The sequence below is a fragment of the Lingula anatina genome, chromosome 7 (assembly GCF_051362555.1).
Source record: "Lingula anatina isolate TDL-2025a chromosome 7, LinAna3.0, whole genome shotgun sequence".
Classification (NCBI taxonomy): Eukaryota; Metazoa; Brachiopoda; class Lingulata; order Lingulida; family Lingulidae; genus Lingula; species Lingula anatina.
The window spans coordinates 20542618-20564289 of NC_141773.1; the positions used below are offsets into that span (position 1 = coordinate 20542618).

The following is a 21672-nucleotide window of genomic DNA, read 5'->3' on the forward strand; positions in this document are numbered from 1 at the left end:
GATTTTTTCAGTGGGCCTACTGAATGTTCGAAGTTAAGGGTTGTGATTGGTGAAATTAGAAACACGACAGCAAGGTTATAGGCCTACAGTTAAAGATGCACAGTCAATTTTTTGCCACAAAAGCCAACCAAATGCAAGCATACCGTTTCAAGTAGTATTAGGCCTACTAAGAAAATAACGGCATTTTTTAATTTTACCCCCCAAAAATTATATTTGGACGGATTTTTCTGCTAGCATTCTATGTTGTATATCCATGGGACAGAAAAGTAGGTCAGGAAAGTAGTTTCTGGTCAAACATTTAAAGAAAGGAGCAGTTTGAAGCTCTTTTATGGCTCAACGAGTGATTTATTCAGTTTATCCCTTGGCAAGTCGAATTTATCTGAGTCGTATAAGAAACTAGTAGAAGCGGTTTATATATATGTTACTGGGGATCCACCCTCCACCGATGCTCGGTTCATACAGTACGAACGAAATTGTTTCCTTGCCTAATCGCACGTATTTGTCACCTATGCGGGCCTGTAGGCCTAAATTAATTATGTGAGGCACTAGGCTCTATACATATAGTTTTCCTTTTGTGAGCCGAACAAAATTGTTTTCTTTTATGACTTTGAAATAAGCTATGAATTTGATGAAAATCTGGTGCCTGAACATGACAAAGACAAGTTAATTTCAGGGAGAATCGAAATGAAAGATCTGCCAAGTATTAAATTATTATTTTTAAAAAAGAAAAAAAAATACGTTTTATATATCTTTTGCAAGTTGTTTATTATTCTTATAGTGACTCAATAATTTAGATCTATGGCTGCTTATTGTGATGAAATGAATTTTAAATAAAGTTGTTTTTTTTTTTCAGTCTAAATTTGTTTCATTCACAAAGCTATTGAAAATTGATATGCATCAGACAAATAGACTGTAAAGAAATAGTTCTATAAAAAGGAAAAGTTAGCGAATTTTTGACCCAAACCTGTGATTGATTAGCATAATAATACTTAAATAAGGATAAATGGCCCACGAGAGTCCGTTACCCGTTTACAATTGCCATGCAATGTCCGTACGCCGAGGGGATAGCGCAATGCCATCTCGGTATTTTTTACGGTCTACGGGCTTACGATTTTAAAAATTGTCTATAGTTACAGCTTGACAAAATCGTAGAGACTGCGGAGGCCTTAAATCCGTGCGATTCCGTGCGATTTCGCACGGCCACCGTCTACCTCCGCTCAGACGCCGTACGAAAAGTGAATTACGGGCATTATACGTACATCGTACGGCCTCGCATTTCAAATTTAAACTCCATTTTACAACCATCTTTTGCCAACTTTATTTATACATCGCAAATCCTGTACTTGGGCTTGTTGGCCAAAATTATCAGTAGACAATATCTGATATCGAAGAACTCCTCTTTTCATGATTGCATGTAATAAAGTCAGAGCTGTTCTGAATCTTGAATATGATATATCAATACATAAGGTCCTTTGATAAGGAAGTCACAAGGAGGAAAAAGACAAGGTACTGCTTCTCATTTACCGCAGGGTATCTATTCTTCATAGGGCTCCCCGAAAACCACGAGAAACGCGGATCCAGAAAATGAAAGGCCGGGGCAGACAGCCCTCCCGCACTCGAGCGACAGCTGCACGTCGTCAGGCTTGGTTCTCACGCCCTGCTGCCTTTGCCAGCTACGCACTATGTTCCCCGGTAGCTGCACCTTCAGGCAGATATGGTGCCCACAGGTCGCAGGATTACACAACGGGGACACGCTCACACGGCACCGAATTCTGACCGGTCCGAGCCACCGCGGCAGTCCAGCTTCCAGACCACAGGAGACGGGAGGGATTTGCCCGCTGCGAAGATGGATGGGAAGAGTGACTGGGACATAGAGTTCTCCTCGAGTTGGAAAGGGTGATTTCTCAAAACGGACGTCGAATGTAGCAAACTGGTCTCGCCTGTTGTTAACATCTGTAGAGGTAAAAGTTGTATTAGCATTTTTTGTGTTTTATTATATGATTATAGACTTTGTGTTTTGGGCATCTCTGGGATATATTCTATTCCAAGGTGAAACCTCTACCGTCGGCGTCGGTCAATTATCCCAGCTTCGGGTCGAATATGTTCCCGAGATGATCACACTCAGAGTCAATTATTATATTATATTATATTATATTATATTATATTATATTATATTATATTATATTATATTATATTATTGCGCGAAAAAGTTGACCTCATCATAGTTTCAGCTATACATTAGATTTTTTTCATTAATCTCACGTATATTGAAAACAATATACCAAGCCAAACATTCTCTAATAACTCGTCTGTGGTAAACCCGAAACATAAAACCACACTGCTTTCATTTTCACCTGAGCATGAATGTAAAAAGTGCCTATTATTGACACATTTTGAATAATAGAGGGAAATACCAAGAGTACATGGAACACACGAATTGTGTGGGAAGCACACTCGCATAAATTTGCGTTTAGTAAAGTGTTTCTAAGCCGTGATTTTGTTTCACTTTGGAACAAAAAATAACTACAGTTCGTGGTGACTTCCTGGTGCAAGGAAACTGTAATAACGTGAGTCATGTGTTTTAGAATGACAGCTAATGATGTAGGCAGAGTGCGATATGAGACACATATACGTGCGGGTTATTAAAACCTCATGCCTTAACAGTTCTTAGGACTTACAAAAACAGATACCACTGAAACTGTAACAAGGACATAAGTGATATTTTAAGACAGGGCCTCATAAACGATAATTGATGTCTTCTAAGGCGGCACGTACTTTCGACATGGACCCAGGTAATTGTGTCACACACCCCGTGTTTGCAATTGATGGCTCAAAACATACATCTTCTGAACAGGTGCGCTCACTAGTGGTTTTCTTTTACTTACTTAAACACATTTCCCTTACTATAATATATTACATAGATCTAGAACTTCCCTTCATCGAAATGTATATCTTTACTTTTTAATAAAATTACTAGAAGGTGTATATATATATATTAAGAAAATTTCTGCATGAATGAAATGCCGGTAAGTGTACAGGTATCGGCGGGTTAATACTGGACATTCTGACCACTACAACTTTAAATATGGAAGCATGTAGAGTTCAGCCCAGGCCAGTGATAAAAATCAAGGTTTAACCTAGAAAAACTTCAAACTTGGCAGATTCATATATAATGGAGCATATTTTGCACTTACCTGCCTAATCCCTTATCCAGACTATACTGTAGTTTCAAATTGCAAAAATAATACTTCGTCCAATGTATAAGCAAACTACCTTTGTCAAAACTAGTCATATTACATAAATTATGATTGTGTTAGTCAGACTGATTAAACACCGGCCCATATCTGTCTGAATCTGATGCTGTTCGAAAATTAAGACAACATTGACCCAAAAGCGCCTTTAACCCTAGTTACTCTTTGATCGACGGTCAAAACTATCTTGGCACAATCTCAGTGGCCCCACAGACCCGATGGCTATTTTTTTTTTTTTTTTTGGCTATCCTTAATCGGGCCACTGTCGATTCATGACAGGGTATCCCACAGCCCAGTCCAGCCCAGCCCCCCTCCACCCCCCACCCCCCCCCCCCCCTCCCAGCCAAATCAGAAATAGCTACCATTCACTTACTGGGCAACTTGTTCCTATAGGCTACCGAAGACTGCGGTGGGTTGGGCGTTAAGATCATTTGGCTCCTCATGTACGCTTCTCGGTTACATTCTGAGCTCAGTAAATGGGTCACCGTCAAAGGGCGGCTTCGGGGACCTAAGAAAATTGTAAATGATATTAAAAATCAATGCCAATGAATTTAAAAGTGCACAGTGAGAAAAAGACTTTTATGTAGTAAGTAAGAAAAAAGTTTTTTTTTAGAAATTTTAGCATGCTTGTCTTAATTACGAGGGCCTACCATATCCACAACTGTTCACAGATATGAAGGCCATAATATTGAGTTTTGAATTATTATTATTATTTAAAAGCTGAACGCGTATTACTTGCGTTCATAACGATGAGAGATTGCCATTAACAGAAAATAATGTAAATCATATACTTTTTTTATTGACACAATACATCACGAATACATGACAATACAAAAACAAACAAACACTCGCTCACACACTCACACATAAGAGATGTTATACTAAATAACACTTTTTAGTTAATTACATCTTCGTACGCTAAATATTCAAATTGAAAATAACTTAATTATATTTGAATTGCACTGACAGATTGACTTATCTGTTTTCACCAGATATCTAAGCGATGAAATCAAACCTCCTAATGTTGGTTTACCCTGTGAACATCTTCTTAAATAAATATAAAATTTAAATTGCAGCATAATGAGATTAATAATTGGAGAGAGACTCGTAGAGCCGACTAAACAATTCCTTTTTGAGACAGGTAAAGTAACTTGAGTATTAGATGATATATATTCTACCAAGTCGGTCAATAAATCATATACTTGAATTATAGTAAAAATATAGATACGAACTTGGACATCCAGCGGGTCTTGCTTATTTTGTGGCAAGGAATTGTAATTTAGGTTAACATCGAAACTAGTATAAAGTCAAACGCAAGCCTATAGTAAATGCCCAACGTCAATGGTCCAGAAAAAAGCAAATAAAACCATATACACATACATTCAATATAATGGGGCACTAACAATTTACAGTAACAAATTAACAGTTCATTTGCCGGCAAAAGAGATGAACTATCGAAAACATTTCTCCACAATATTACCAAAGCCCATAAAATACACCATCTTCAGCCTGAGACAAATAAAATCATGTCATATAATCTGCATCAAACTCAAAAATATACCGTACCAAAATCGAGAACTATCAAATTTTCAAAGACCCTAATTCCATAGGAACTGAACACTTTAAAGAACTAACCCAACTTTATAGTGCGTTTTTAATGAAATGTATTTTTAAATATCCTCAAAGCACCATATGTTTTATGTGTTCATTTGAGACAATTTTCCAACGCTTACCAATAGATTTTTCTGGGGTAAACAACAATTTTCTCATATTTACCAATGATAAATAAATCCGTTCCAACAAACGTTAGTCATGCAGCAGCATATCGTCTTCTAATTACCTAATACCGCAATTATTTCCGATCATCTTTGAAAGTCAGTTCATGTGTTTTGTCTAACGAGATTAATTCGCTTTTCTTTTGGGTGAGTCATTGCATTAGAATTATCGTGCTTAGATGTTGATTTGGGAATGTGACTGTGTAATAAAAGTCACAACTTCTGCACATGACAGTGCACGTCTTGCCAGACAAATATGTAGCAGAACCTATGTAACGTGACAGAGTCCCTCGAGATAGAGAGTCCGCTTCCCATTCATTGTATTGGTAAGATTCGCGCTAAATTTTGGCCCACTTAGGCCAGGCTAACCCCAACCATTTTAAGTAAATCAAGGGCGAACTTTCTGTTACACGAACCCTCGGTTTCGTTACACTGGCACGACCGCTTACCTTATAATATAATTCCAAATGTGTAATTATGCAGCCTATTTACTTATTAATGTGTAGCTTATTTATTTATGTAACGATGAAGTTAGTTGTATATGTCCGATGATTGTACCTTATTTGTGAAGGTACAGGCTATATGAATAAAGAAACCTGACTTTATATAGCAGTAAACTCTTAATTGTGTCTTGATTTCAAAATGCACGGCCATGAAACAAGTGTTACAGACTTTGCGTTTCGGTCAACTCGACAAATTATTGACCCTCAGCTGTGATAATTTGACCTCATCCAAAGTCAATAATTATATTTTATTATCATTTCAGTTAGTCAAAAAATCTCAAATATGGTGTTCCTCGGGTGTTGGAGCGGGGTCCGGTACTTTTCGCTCTATGTCTCCCCCCTCCCCCTACTAGAAGTTGGTTGCCAATTCGGCAAACGATTTCATGTCTTTCAGTCCCAATCGAAATTACCCAACTCCAACTTTCAGCTTCGACAATTTTTAACTGAAAAGCCTTACACAAGTCGAACAACAAATAATCCTGATTGCAAAATAATAATAATTATAATAATAGATATATAACATAAGTAAACTGATACAATCTTAGGAAATTGACAATCAAACTAAAGCTATTAAAATGCACACGTGTTTGGCGTACCTTCATCAGTCGCCGCAAGGTGTATCGAGCATACTACCAGCAACGGAACCATGGCTAGAGAAATCTTCATGCTGGAGGAAGGTTCTTCGTTTCGCAAATGCATCGTTGTGTCTAATTTTGCGTGTATTTATACTATTTGTGACGCATGCACGTTCACAATTTCATTCCAGTCGTCACCAGTGCATTGTGGATGTTGTGGTGCATACAAGGATGTGAGTGAGACATAAAATTATGGCCAGCCTTGTTTCTCGGAAAAGATTTATTGGAAATCTTGCTTTCAAAGTTGCATAAAAAGTTTTTTTTTACGAAAGTTGTTATTAAACAGTGTCCCGGTAAGTTGAACATACAAAGTTAGGAGTGCAAGAAAAGTTACCTAACTGCCGTCTTTTAGATGGGGAGGGGGGTGCATTGCTTTTGCCAAAAATTGAGATTTTGTTTTTTTTCTTTTCAATCGCCCCTTATACATATGAAATAAAGTTATTCATGCTATTTCGTTTAAAATAAAGATTTTTTAATTAAGTGAATAAATCAATGATTAAAACCGATGGTTCATTCATGGCAAATAGATGCAAACAATCATGTGTCGGTTTGCTTTAAATTTCATCTTGATTGGCGTAGTGAAAGTGGTTTGGTAAACCATTACAAAACACTCCAAACTGAGACGGCGTCAAAAGAGCTGAGGCCGTATTCTCGAAAGTTTTCGATTTCGATTTTTTTTTTCGTTTTCGATAGCTTCGAGAGAACCCTCCTGGACTAGCAGAATTAAGCCTAATGTGATCATTTTCATATTCAATCTAGAATTTTCATTGATTGCTTAGGAACATATCGAAAACACTAATTTTCTTTATTAAAAGTCTTAGATTGAAAACCATTGAAGAAAGGACAAATTTCATGTTTTTTGTTGATACACTAAAAACTGGAAAACATGGAAATTTAAGATATCGTTTGTGGTCCTTATTAGAAACCACAATGGCAGTGACAAGAACGGTGGAGAATTCGCTGAAACAGAAAATTGCGTTTTGTCGACAAAGCTATCGTGTCTGTTACATAATAACAGAAATTTGAGAACAGGGCTTTTAGTGAAAATATACTTATCTCCATTATAAGAGCGAGTGAAAAACGAGAAACTTAATTCTTTCTCAAAAACGGGATGGGTTGCAACAAGTAGAAGGGTGCCTTGGGTAAAGTTTACCTTGATGGTTTTGTAAGGGGGAATGTTGAAATTTCTAGGAAAAGTCGATGGTTTGCAACCGCACCGCATTTTGTATTGAATATCATGCCTGGATTTCGATCTCAACCGTTAATTAGACATAAAAAACCTACTAATTGAAAGGTGTAACCATGAAGGTGGGATCGGTTTGGGGGGGGGGGGGGGGACAAGTGTTGTATTATAGAACTCGTTTTATAGAACAAAATGATTAGAAATAAAACGAAAGAGAAAAAATCAAAGAAAATGCCTCGATGTCGTGTAACCTTGCTTAAAATTTATTTATTTGTTTGTTTGTTCATTTATTAGATAAAAAAGAACTGTAGTTAAGGGTTGTAAACCGACCAAGACGTTCCATCCACACCAAAGTCCAGCATAAACATACATGTTTCTTAGTCGATTAAAATAAAGTAACCACCGGTGTAAAACATCAACCAGTTTCTCTTATCTATTTAAAACGGGTCACTAATCATCACATGTAGACTATTACTGATTGAACGTGGGACACTGAAGACGAAAACCATTTCTATTTCATGTTCTTTTGCGAACGTACACACAGACACGAATGACCTTCTTGGGTAAATCATTGAAAGAAGTTGTACCAAGGAAGAAAACAACAGTTTATAAGACCTACAAGTGAAAAACTGAGGAATTTGATTAAATTTCATACCATAGCGTGGACCTCACAGTGGATAATTGTGTCATGAATTATAGATAGATATCTGCGAATATCTAGTGGAAAACCTATCCTGTCCCGTAGCCATCAATTTCCAAGCGGGGTATTTTTTTTTTTTTTTGAAAAAAAGTGGATCTTTTACCATGAAACCAGTACCTGTACCTAGATCAAATTTTCCCAGATCGGACATTTTTTCGGCAGAAAAGGGAAGTTCGTTCAATACGAAGCCCCCTGGTTATGGGCATGATATCTGTGGCCCTGGTAGAGAGTAGGAGTTTCAAATGTCTTGCAATAGAATGCCTAATTACACCGTATTGCAATGATATTGTAGCTGTCCCATTGTGGCCATCGGGGAAGAAGCCAACGCCATATATTCAACCTGAATTTCCCTACAGACAGGTGGGATATTAGAAGATGTATGGAAACAATATATTATTTATTATGTGTTTATCTAACATTGACATTACTACGTACATGTATGTTATCATTTTAGAAATTATCGTAAGATCTTCAGAACTCTTAACTATGATTAAGTTGCTGCATACACTAGGCTAAGACAGGACAAATGTGCGTCGCAATGAAATCGATATATCACTCTTTTCGACGCTTAACGTTTTCAGATTGTATACCGAATCAGTTCCCGACGCCGAAGTAACAGAGGTATCACTACATATACTCAAACGTTTGAACCCATGGTTACAATTTCTTTTCAACATCACGTTGTCTCTCAGCACGGGCTTCGCCGCCATCATCCAAACTTTCAAGATATAGAAATTGGTACGGGAGGGGTGGGGGTGTTCTACCACCTCTTTATAATTTCAGAATATATGTACCATTTGAAAATAAAACCCACGGGCAATAAAAAATAAAACGTTTATTATTTCTTCTTCTTAGAAGTGAGATACATATATATAGAAACAATTAAAAATACATAGCATATATGAAACATTTGGCAGGATTTGTGAATGACTGAACAAACAAGAACCATAATTCCCAACCATAAACATGCGACCTAATTATGGAAATCCAATTTAATACCGATATCCTTTTACGTCATCTCAAACTACCAACAAATCAGTCTTGCGTAAGAGAAAGAAAATGATTTACAAGGGATCTGGCAGTTTGCGGTAATATCCCCGACTAAAATGTCACAAGGCAATCTTGGTAGCATTGAGAAAATTGCCGGAAAACGATTAGACTGGTTATCCGCCTCCCCGCAAATATAATCTCAAAACGAAGGCAAAAACAAACATGAGGAAATGCTTTGCTCTTGGACAGAATAAATGCTGAAATGATCACAATTTAAGTCACCAGATGCTAATTTTCGTTTCATTGGGTCACTTCGACCTCGACAGATCTGAAACTAAACTAATCCTTTGTTTTCACTCCAATACCTACTTGCACCATGAATACCACTTAAAAACGGTGAAAATATTCATACTTGTTTAGGCCTGCTTATTTCATCACAATCTTCCAATAAATACGATACAGATAACAATAGTTATCATATAATTTGTACATGAGACAGACACAGAATAATGATACGCAAAGACATTCATACTTTTTAGGCACCATTTCTGAATTCTAAGAAAACACCTTATAAACCCGGATTAACATTTGTCGCAAAAAATTAAAACCATGTGCCTTGCCTTCATATATATATATATATATATATATATATATATATATATATATATATATATATATATATATATATATATATAATACAAACTCTACATTTTAAATTTGTTCGACGTTGTTAATTTCCGCAAGGTTGTCGCAGTGAAAAAATATCAAAAGGTTTTTTTTTTCTTTAATGAAACAAAAAAAAAAAAAAAACAAAAACTTCAGGACATCTATACACCTTAGTGCTGCTTTACATCATATACTTATTTTACGTATGTCTAAATATACACCAGCCTAAAATAACTCTGTGCGAAAGAGATCCATAAATCAGAAATAATAAGGGTCTCTGGCCGCAATATATTAAAGTTGAACCACTGCGTTCGGAGGCGTTCCACAGATAAACAAATACCACTAATAAAAAACCCTGATACCACACAACCAAAGACACATGCTTGGCCATTGTCAACAGTTGGTGGCGGAGGACAGAACCAAGAAACACAAGGAAATGGATAATGCTCTCGAAAAATGTGGCTTATATTCATAACCCTGCCCCCCACCTCCCCAAACTCAAACATCACATAGGCGGGAATCCCAACCGGAACATCACCACAAAAACTAGACAACAATGTTCTATTAGACTAAATAAATAAATAAAAAAAATTTCATCAGCCGCTGAGGTGGCCAGCCACTACAGCAGTTCAGCGTGAGATGTTCAGCGCTCGTGTTCCGGTAAACTATCGTTTAAAAGAAGGTAAAGACCACTTACTCATTAAATACATGTCACTAATCACGAACTCTTCCAAAAAAAAAAAAATAATAATAATAAAATAAATAAAATAAAACTAATAGTTTACAGTGGAGTTAGTTTAAATGCTGGTACTCATGATTTGCAATAACTCAATAGTAACCAAATACAGTTAACTGGTCGGTGATCAGTGAACCGTGCTGTTGACGAGTCGCTAAGTAGATCTAATGCATCATCTTGTTTCATAATCTACGCAACAACAACTTAATCTGCGTCACTAATGGTAAACATGCACTAACAATTGGAAACATTATCATTCAGTATAAAAAAAAAGCTCCAAAAAGGATCCTTTGTGAAGAAATATTTAGTTATCAACATTGCACTCTTTCTCTACTAACACAAAACTTCTTTTCTAAACTTTCTGTAAGTGCACAGTGGCCGTCAGGTGTTGATTGATCTCTCGTTTGCGGGAAAGGGAAATACGTAACAGGAACGCTGCTCAAACGTGGTTTTACCTTCGCCTCCAATAATGCCACAAAAAATAATTTATATAATAAGATTTTGACAAAGCATTGATTATTACCCTTCCATGCCTCTACATTTCAGACAAACATGTAAAAGCAGTCTACTTCATTTCCCCACAAATTCTCTTGGAAGATCTCATATTCACTCTTTTCATTAAGCCTGGCATCTTCCTGCCATTTAAATAAATGGTTTTATGACCACAAATGATTCTTCTTTCTGTTTCACTAGCATCACCATAAACAGTAGCTATCATTCTGCAAATTGAATTGTTTCATAAAAAATAATCTTTCCCTGCTTAAATAAATAAATATGAAGATAATTGTCCAAAGAATGATCTTTCACAAAGGCAACATTGACATGGACGAAAATTTAGAACTGCTACTGGCCATTCAAATTAAGCGTTATACAGCCCTTATGCAAACTAATGAAATCCTACAACATAGAAAGTTTTCATTTTCCCACAGGCACAACTGTTTTGTTTGGGTTAAAAAAAAAGAGGGGAGGGGGCGGTATTTTTATATTGATGGCGCCAGGGGTATAACGCCTATCCCAACACCCCCGGCATGGGCGCACATTGGGGACACGAAGGTCCAGCAGTTTGTGTTTGGGTCATAAACCTCCACAGAGCTGAGGTTGGACACACCATCGTACCCTCCAATGGCGTACAGTTTCCCACAGTTTGCCGCCAGTGCTACACGACTGCGCTTTATATTCATGGGCGCCACTTTGGTCCATTGGTTGGTCACTGGGTCGTAACATTCCACAGATTTTAGAAATACTGAGCCGTCATATCCACCACATACGTAGAGCTTCCCGTTCAAAGCAGCCACCCCTAGTCTACAGCGCTTGGTTAACATGGGCGCCACCTGTGTCCATGTTCCCGTCAGTGGATTGAAACACTCCACCTAAAAATAAAAAAATATGCCATCATTGCCTTCATATGTCAGTCACTTTTTAGTATGTGTGTGTGTGTGTTTGTGTACAATGTATATTGAACAATTCCATAAAAAGAACAGCTATTTATCTACCCTGACTTTTTTACACATGACAGTGAAACTGTCTGAATAGAAAAGTAGCTGTTATTTTTGGGATGAGAGAGAGAGAGAGAGAGAGAGAGAGAGAGAAAGAGACGGGGGTGGGGGTGGGGGGTTATGCTGTACTAGCCGAATTCAGATTCAACACTTTTTGCCAAGTTTTGAGATCCACCTCTGACATTCAATCAGCAACTCATCGTCCATGTTGCAGCGACCAGCCACAAAGAGAACACGAAACCCTGCCCCTTATGGTGTTACTGGCACGTGTTACTCACAGAATCAAATATGGACAGTCCGTCGTGACCTCCCAAGGCGTAAATTTGTGTGTCAAAGGTGGTCACTCCAGCCGCACTCCGGTGCTTGGTCATATTAGAAACCATATTCCATCTGAAACAGTTATAAAATATTTATTAATCTAACTGTAGTGGTTTAAATTACATTCTTTCGATAAGTTATTTAAGTTTACTTATTATTAAAATGCACATTGTTAAATTTATATAGCAGGCAACTCTCCGATGGAAATATGAAATTTTGTGTTCATATCATACTTACGTGTTTGTGTCTGGATCGTAACATTCCACTGAGCTCAGGGACCCTACTCCATCATAGCCTCCACACACATACAATTTGCTGTCAACTGTTGCTACGCCAAGAGCACTGAAATAAACAAGATAGATTGAAAAAATAAACAAAAACTTACAGATGCAGTTGAGGGTTTATTTTGCCATTATTCCCACTTCTTTAAACCTGCCGTTGGTTTTCAATAAAATCGAAAATACAAAATACATCATACCATCTTACTGAAAATACAAGTAATTGTTAAACTACTGTTAAAATGTACAGTAGGTTGCAAATGGTTGACCTGTCATGAAAACTTTGCTTCTCACTATTTGATCAGATCGAAAATCACCTTTCTAATTAGGTATACTGAGTATCGGGGCAATCCAAACCCCCCCCCCCCCCCCCCCCACCACGAACAAATCCTCCTTGTAATGAATATAAAATTGAGAATAAACAATGTGGTATTGACAAAAATTATGCTAACTGCCTTTAATAAAAATTCATCCCCAGGGAGAGGATGGATAAACAGATAATCTCACTTATCAAGGTACCCCTTACATGAACAGAGCTAACTGCCACCTATAATTGTTTCCCCCCCCCCCTCCGAAATAAATAAATAAATAATGACTTTCAATACTTTGTTTTCTCATTCCAGTTTCATTCATTTTATTTACTTAACCTGCTATTCAGAGATCTCACTAACAATCAAATGAAATGCAAATGAACTGATAAAATGACATTTGTTCACTTTAAGAAAAATTGAAAAAATTGTACTTTTTATTTGATTAAAAACAACTGTAATGGCAATTACATTTAAGGTATGTTAAAGTGAGCCTTTTGAACCTTGTAATAAACTGTGTAAAGATGAATCCAAACAAGCCCCACCTCACTGCTGACTGACATACATCCTGTTTATATCTAATAACCTGGCAGCAGTAGATAATACCACAAATCTCCTGCTACAGTACCTACAGTAAACTTACCTGACACTGAACACAAAGGGGTTGAACTCCCAAGACCAAAGTAGGTGGAGATCAATGATAATCTTGACATTTTGTCTCTTTGGGTGCTTTCCCAGAGATTTAGATCGATCTAAAGATTAAGTTTTAGATCGACCTAACTCCCTGGGGGTTCACGCTAAATTGCAGTCAGCCGAGTGGGCACCAGAGTTAATTACCCCCTTACAGCATTTAGTAGGCGGGACAGACGTTTAAGCCGGCCAAGCTGACAGTAATCTAGTGAGACTCCCCACAGGGATAGATCGATCTAAAAATCTATGGAAATGGGGCATTTCACACCAGTTTTGGACCTATTTAAAATGACAAGTGAACCTAAAACCTATGAACTTATCTTATGAGCTTTCTTTGTCTCAAATGTGCCCATGAAATATAGAATAGATGCTGAGCTTATAATTAATTTTGCCCAGATTTGGGGAGTTGAAAGCAGCACACCAAATTTGGCAGAAAGGGGAAATCACGATCCACGGCTTTGGTCACAAACAGTTCTCTTCATACAAAAAGATAAGGCTGCCTTCAATGGTATGTATTTTCTTACCTCCTTTTACTAGTCATGGGTGCTACAAGCTTCCAGTGTCTCAAAACTGGGTCAAAAACTTCAACTGTTTGTAGCCTCTCCTGGCCGTCATAGCCTCCAATTGCATACAACTGCCCTGAAATGTTATAAATTGTAATATTACTGTACACCTGTGATACTGAATAAATGAGCTTTTTTCTAAGAGGGAAGAAGGTTATGATTTTATCAGAAAGTATATGTTGGTCAGCTTGTTTGTTTGTGTATAAAATATTTCTTCACAAATTTTGTACTTAGCTGACAAAGGCAGAGGAGATGCATACAAACTGACTTCTAACTGCACAAAAACTTCCCTTGGCAAGCAAACTTTAATACCAAACAAGGAAAAATAATCAAATAAATATGTAAAACTAATCAAGAAATTTGCACACAACCAAAAGCAAGGGTAAATGTATTATTATCGTAAAGCTTCAAAACTGCCTCACAGGACAGGACAGATGTGACGTTCATATTGGGGTTTTCAAACGGTGACAATCTTGATGACACTGGGTAATTGCGAAATTATCTCTTATCAAATTCAAAAGTATACCATGTTGATGAAATTTTCTGTCTGAATGTCTGTTAGCAGGCAAAATGTCTCAAAAAGTCCTTCACAAAACAAAATTAGATAAGTAAATTGAAAATTGATCAGGATAGACAATTATGCAGGAGAGAAAGAGGTGATTTCAATTTCAATTAAATGTGGGTCTTCGAATGATTTAAATAATTTTTAATGCCTTTTTTCTTGTAAGCAGTACTGACCTTTAGTTTTAGCTGCTATTATTTTTAAAACATTATCTATGTCACTACCTAATGCCTGGAAAAGACTAAATGAACTCATCTTCTGTTTATTAAGACAGGGATTGATTTTATGACAAGGAATGACCCAGGTTTAGTCACATAATGTCGAATTCAATGAAGAAAAACAACTATCAGATATCATCTTTCATAAGTGTACAGTGAAATATCTTGCAAACAGGAGATTGAAAATGCTGTCTTCAGTTGATGTGAATTTGATTAAAAACCCCACTGGTTTCCTTTCAGGATATAAACTAGACAGCAGGATTGAGAAATGTAGAGAAATAAAACAAATAAAGTAAATGTATGCTGAAAAGAGGCTATGTGAAAAAGATCTTCAGCAATTTCCACTGCAATACAAAATACTGAATAAATTCCGATATATTCAATTTAACCATTCTAAATTAGATGAAAGAAAGAGAGACAGGCTGTGAAGAACATTGGAGAAGAGAAGCTGAAACCAAGACTTGGGATGTATTGAAACCAACTAGAGAGGACAGCTCAAAACAGGGAGTGACAGAAGGATCTTGAGTATGCTCCAAGAGGGGCAATAGGTATAACTAAGGAAATACTAACCTAATTTTCTAACACTTTTTGCAATACAAAGATTCCAAGAAATTTCTTGGTAAAACAAAAATATGGTCTGGAATAATGAGGTGAATGGTAAAGAAATATATGCGAAATATCAGGACATGTGTAATGTGCTATTATGTGGAACTGACTGGCAGCCCAGTTTTGAGTTACGACTCAACAACGAAAGGTGTCCCTTCAACCCTGTTTCTAGGACACATTTCACCATCTTGAACTGCCACTCCCACACTGCTTCTATAACACAACTTACCATCTAGAACTGCCACTCCCACCCTGCTTCTATAACACAACTTACCATCTAGAACTGCCACTCCCACCCTGCTTCTATAACACAACTTACCATCTAGAACTGCCACTCCCACCCTGCTTCTATAACACAACTTACCATCTAGAACTGCCACTCCCACCCTGCTTCTGAGAGTGCTCATGGGTTCAGCTAATGTCCATCGGCCCACAATGGGATCAAAACTCTCTACTGTGCTTAATGAGTCTCCTGAAAGATGACATAATAGGTTTTAACTTGTTACATCCCCATTCAGTGCTTAAGCACTTAGCAAAATCAGAAACATATATTCATTCAGAACTTACTGAACTTGGAAAGTGTGAATCTTACATATGAATATTTCTCAGAAACCGATATGTAAAATTTTGATAATGAAAATAAAGCTGGACAGTTCTCTTTAGATTGTACTTCCTTCTATATCTTAGGAAATGTGCTTCTGCTATCAAATAAAGTTTTTTAAAACATAAAACTGTAAAAAAAAAAAAAAAAGAAGTTCAACTACTCACCAGACGAGGTCAGCCCTCCAACAGCATAAATAATGCCAACAATATCTGTGCAGCAACGTGGACGCGTCTTGAAAGTTTGCAAATGTGGGCGTCTCTCTGGCATCAGGTGAAAATCTTTGGCTTCATCCAGTAAATCTCTGCAAATAAAAGAGTCGTTAGTTTGCAAATCTGTGACATTTTTAAGTCTAAGATATATCTGTCAGTAAATGTTTTAATATTCACAATGAGCATTAGAACCTTGTATTGGATTTTTTTTTTTAATTCTGACACTTTTCCTTTTATCAACATGATACAGACTCAAGATATCCTTCAATTGTATCCCTTAAATTCTTCCATAAAATTAATACAGATGAACTCCTTTGAGTACTAATCAACTGAAATTGGCTCTCTTTTACAGAAAACATAAGAAATGGCAGTTGCTATATTTCAATTTACTTCAGTAGTTACGTGTCTGTACATAAAAAGTCCTCATTTCTCTCTCATCTCCGAGACAAATGAAACCCAACAAGCTTTAAGTCAAAAAGAAAAATGAGAGACATCATTGTCATAGTATACCCAGGTAACCATCAATGTTACAGCTGCATTACTATCAGAGGAGAATCAGGACTTGTTAAATTAGTGTCTTTATATATTCATGTTCAATAATAAATTATTTTCTGCATAAATAAGATTATTTTTATGTACTTTATCACTATTCCCATGCTGCAATAAATCTTTCACATCCTCATTAAAGGCTCAACAGATTTTTGTCCTCCTTCTGAAAAAAAGTAAATCACCCTATCGTAATACATTTAGTGAAATATATGGAGTCCCTTTCTTATTAAGTTATCCCAGATTTGAAAACAAGACCATGAAACATAATTAATGTTTTTCAGAAATTGAGGTCAAGCCATGTGTTAACTGCGTGTCATCATAAAGTTCTACCTGCACCTAAAGAAGAAGAAGTGCTTCATCTGACTGACAACTTAAAGGGATATAGTCCATAAGGTCTGGAAGGAAAATCTGATTAGAAATGAACATGCTGTTCCATAAAAATATTTGCCATTCAATAAAATCTTTGGAGTGTTATAAATCCCAGATATCCTAATTTAATTACTTTAGGGTCTGTTTACTTCATATTCTATGCCAATATGCCATGATTTGAACATTTAGACTGGAACTTTTTTCCTATCAATGTGGTAAGTTGGCCAGCCAAAAGAGGCAGTCAAATTGACACCTATACCCTACACCCTCTAAAATACTGTGGACCCCCCCCCTAGAATATTCCTGGATCCGCCCTGAAAGATTATTTCAGCAGGTAGCCAGCTGTAAAGGTCACATGGTATGATGGCCAGCACAGATTCCAAAACATTTGTGATAACCATTGTTTTGGTGACAAAATAAAATTTATTACATTTCTGTGAGTTGTTTACAATGCATTTAATGTGAAATATGGATCTTATTGGAAAAGTTATTTCTTTAAATATAGTGGACAGTGTTTTCATGTTTCAACTCCTCAATCATATAGGCTAAGAGGAGACGAGGACTTTACAAACAAAGGCAAGAAGCTGATGGGTTGTCATGCCCGCCTTCTTTTCTTGCAAAAAAATGTAGGGATAATGAAAAACTAAATATTGCACTGCTGTATCATCAACCTTCCAAAGTTACCACAAAAATCACGACACGGATAAATAAAATATTTTTAGGGCAAATGTTGCTGCTGTGGCCATTTATACATGTAGTTTTATTATTATTTTAATTTTTTTAAAAATTTTTTTTAACTTACCTGCACTGAAAAGATGTCTTGATCAATTCCTCTGCGGCAACGCGGTCTGTCAGGTACTGTGGACACATGAGAGGCAAGCGGACGTGGCGCATCAACTCGGGCAGTGTGTCCACTCTGTTATCCATGTCTTTCTTTATCCAGGCCAACATGGCCTCAAACACCTGCAAAGTCAATCAGCAGCAGAGAACTTGATTTCAATTACTATATTGATGTTATACAAAATTGTTAAGTTGGAGGACCAGCGCTGACTCTCTGTAAACACTGTTGAAAGTTTAAATTTTTTAAATTTCTTTTTATTTTTTATAAAATGACTTTCAATAAGCACAACAGCTTAAATTTAGGGTTGGTCCTTTTTATTTGATTCTATTTTTTAGGGGGAAGAAGTCAAACCAATCTTTTCCACTTACCAAAGCAATACCTAAAGCATATTTTCATATGAAAAAAAAAATAATAAATAAATAAAACATTCTGACTTCCTCAAAATTAGGACTGGTCACGCTCTTAAATAACTTCTGATCATCAAATTTCTCATGCTTTACTCACGAAATGGAGTGGGGAAGACTGGAGGGGGTGAGAGAGAGGAGTGCAATTAAGTGTCCCACCCACCTGTTCCTCACTGGTCACATACAGCTCATCTCGGCACAGAATGTCCAACACCTCGGCCTGGCTGAGGTTCAAGAACTCTTCGGACCTGGACACCTCGATGAAATGCTTCTGCAGGTGCTTGTTAGCTGCCTCCACCAGCTGTTGACAAACAAACTGCTCTGCAAAGTTTCTGATGCCAAGGACGTTTGTAGGGTGCAGTCTACAATTTAAGTTATAAAACAAAATTATAACCAGATACCACTCAAAACCAGAAGCTCAAAATGACATGTAAAAGGTTGCCAATGTGAAAGTTCTATTAGCTTTAGAAATAAAAATCCTTAACGGAAGCCAAACCAGCCATGTGGAAACTGAACAGCTTTGGCTGCATGCTATAGAACAGCATGTCATTGGCATAATTTGTTAATAATTGTTATTTACTAAATAATCTTATCCATCAGTCACTCTGGTACCTACCTGTTTTTTAAATAATCACTGCAGGCCTCTTTTACAGGATATAAATGGAGAAAACTTGCCCCAACAAGTAAAGCCTGAACTGACTTGCTATCAATTTGAACGCGGCCGTTGTACGCATAATTGATCAGAGCTTCCAGGGCACTGAAATAAAACCCAATGCAACATTGTAAGGGCAATGGATACAATACTAATATCTGTAGTCTGCAGGCCAAATGAATAGGAAAATATTTATGGAATTCAAATTTGTTATATTTTAAATGTGTAGTTAGAATGTAAGCTATCTAAAAATCACAGTGCAAGAAAATGCCTTAGGGCTCATTCCAATGAAACTATTTGATAGAGATCTCTCGCTGATTGCTTTCATATTAAGATATTAACAGGCATGCTCCTGGCGTTAGGTACAAAACAAAAAAGCTGGTAATTTTCAACAAAATAATTTTTGAAAATTCGTAAAAGGATTCTTTTTAAAAGACTGTGTACAAGTACAGTTACTTGTACAAAATTCATATTTTATATGGCATTGAACAAATAAAAAAATAATTAATTAAAAAATAAATAATTTAAATAAATTCATGCCTCTACAATGTCCTACCTAGCCTCTATTCCCTGCATGGAGATCTCGTCCTGCTTGGACTCCACCATATCATGAGTGAACATGGCTTGAAAATAGGGAATGGTGGCAGCTAGGACAATTCTGTGGGCTGAAAACTTCTGGTCACTCACCTGAAATTGGTGATAAGAAAATGTTGACAATAGCATATTTTTGTTCTTTTCATGATAAAAAATTTGAAATAAGATAAAGGTTAGAGCTGGCAAAACTGTCGACTAAACTGTACTGTAACTACAGTGGGTATTTGATTGTCTGCTACTAAATATCAAAGTTCTATTAATGCATGACTAAATCTGAGCATTTTTTGCAATTCTATTATCTTCATAGAGTTGGGGTTTTGTTGCTGTTGTTGCACAATGTGTCACACAGTGTTTCATGTGACATCACACAGATCGTTTTACTTTTAATGTGACATCACACAGCTTGTTTTACCTTTATGCAGCTTCACACAGCTTATTTTACCTTTAATGTGACATCACACAGCTCATTTTTCCATTAATGTGACATCACATGAGTGTTTTACCTTTAGTGTGACATCACAGTTTATTTTACCTTTAATGTGACATCACACAGCTTGCCCTGTCTCCTTATTGCTTCCATAACAGGAAAAGCTTGACAAGACAGGTCTTTCTGCTCAAATATCACAGTGTCTTCAATCCCGCTGGCCCTGTTGTTCACCTAATCAGAAAATTAAAGTCACGTTTTACTTTAGATTATTAGCACTGCAAAAACAGAAAGGCAACTGCCAAATAGACCTTTTACGTGCAAAAGGCTGTATTGCTGCTCAGAGATATGCATTACCCCTACTGCAGGTAGATTTCACTTGATTTGAGGCCCACTGGAACTGCCCAACACATATCAGATTTAGGAACAACCAGAATTATGTAAATATTATGGTGTCTTGGTTTCTGCGTTGTCATGTATATACTGGTACAAAGTGCAGGGTCTTTAAACGATATATAGTACAGGCCCGTTGCCAGCAATTTGAAATGGGCAGTTCTTTTTTCTGAAAAAAAAAATAGCCTTATACCATTAAACCTTCGTGTCCCTAGATAAAATTTTAACCAGACTGGCACATCTTTTCCTGGCAAAATGTTGTTTTTTTTTTTTTTTCCGAAACCCCCAAACCCCTTGGTTGTGGGCCTGTAGCATATTGCATAAGGAATTCATGCGTTTAGAATTCTACACTGTGGACAAATCAAAATTGTTAGCAGCCAGGAGTAGTTACGCATGGGTTTCATGCTAGGTATGCATACAGTAATACCAGTATTCAAATTCAGCATAGAGTAATCAAAATTAAATTAATTGTCAGTTTCTAGTGATACTGATAAAGAAGACATGAATGGAAAACAACAACAGCAAAAATTCGTAACATCTGCAAATGTTTTTCCATCGTCCTCTCCCTTCCAACATTTTTATTTTTTATAATATCATTATCCATGGTAATAATAATAATAATAATATTAATAAACAAAGATTTAAAGCAAAGATGGTGCATATCATTCATGTCACTTGAAATTTATTTAGAACATAAAAGAGAGGATTGGATTAAAAGTATAAAGTGTGAAAATAAAAAGCGATGGAATAAATACTTTCTGTTATTGTGCATTCAATTACATAATCGATAATATAAATTAATGTAATTGTCAACTCTAGCACTGAAAATATAACCCAATTTCATTTATCGCACAGGCGGAATGTAGATCAGCTGCTTTCACCGTTTGGGCTCTGTTCAATACCTTAAAGGTTGCCGGGGCATCTGCAATCATTCCCTGGCGTCTAATATCTTGAATAGCAAGAAAAGACTTGGGTGAAATATCGAGGTGGTCGAGTTCTGACTCGACGAGGCTCTCCATCTTGAAATTCTGTATTAGTAAAGGCTAACGCAATCAGTGTGTCGCATCTAGCACAATCTTATAGCTCTACTTCATATTTTAATGATCCTGCATTTGATAAATTTCCCTTTTTTTTATGTCGATGGGTGTGGTGAAA

At 36.7% G+C, this 21672-nt stretch overlaps 2 protein-coding genes across 2 annotated transcripts; both read right to left on the reverse strand.

Annotated features, from left to right (window-relative positions):
• Window positions 1-965: 965 nt before the first annotated feature.
• LOC106171703 (uncharacterized) lies at window positions 966-6265 on the reverse strand. The gene is made up of 3 exons (XM_013552149.2): window positions 6126-6265; window positions 3625-3759; window positions 966-1953 (listed from the first exon to the last, which is right to left on the reverse strand). Exons 1-3 carry the CDS (start codon window positions 6226-6228, stop codon window positions 1535-1537), a joined length of 657 nt encoding a protein of 218 aa, XP_013407603.2. The 5' UTR covers window positions 6229-6265; the 3' UTR covers window positions 966-1534.
• A 4190-nt stretch (window positions 6266-10455) lies between these two features.
• LOC106171709 (kelch-like protein 18) lies at window positions 10456-21576 on the reverse strand. The gene is made up of 12 exons (XM_013552156.2): window positions 21420-21576; window positions 20233-20358; window positions 19663-19793; window positions 19071-19211; window positions 18618-18816; window positions 18012-18172; window positions 16247-16383; window positions 15843-15950; window positions 14054-14168; window positions 12491-12595; window positions 12214-12325; window positions 10456-11809 (listed from the first exon to the last, which is right to left on the reverse strand). Exons 1-12 carry the CDS (start codon window positions 21534-21536, stop codon window positions 11420-11422), a joined length of 1842 nt encoding a protein of 613 aa, XP_013407610.2. The 5' UTR covers window positions 21537-21576; the 3' UTR covers window positions 10456-11419.
• Window positions 21577-21672: the final 96 nt, after the last annotated feature.

What these genes read in the sequence shown, in the direction of transcription:
- LOC106171703 (XM_013552149.2), bottom strand. Translation starts at nt 6,228, where the DNA reads ATGCATTTGCGAAACGAAGAACCTTCCTCCAGCATGAAGATTTCTCTA. An exon ending in CCTTGCGGCGACTGATGAAG is followed by an intron (nt 3,760 to 6,125) that starts GTACGCCAAACA and finishes CAATTTTCTTAG; the next exon opens with GTCCCCGAAGCCGCCCTTTG. An exon ending in CTATAGGAACAAGTTGCCCA is followed by an intron (nt 1,954 to 3,624) that starts GTAAGTGAATGG and finishes TTACCTCTACAG; the next exon opens with ATGTTAACAACAGGCGAGAC.
- LOC106171709 (XM_013552156.2), bottom strand. Translation starts at nt 21,536, where the DNA reads ATGGAGAGCCTCGTCGAGTCAGAACTCGACCACCTCGATATTTCACCC. An exon ending in TGGAGGGCTGACCTCGTCTG is followed by an intron (nt 15,951 to 16,246) that starts GTGAGTAGTTGA and finishes GTCATCTTTCAG; the next exon opens with GAGACTCATTAAGCACAGTA. An exon ending in GACTGTCCATATTTGATTCT is followed by an intron (nt 11,810 to 12,213) that starts GTGAGTAACACG and finishes TTTTATTTTTAG; the next exon opens with GTGGAGTGTTTCAATCCACT.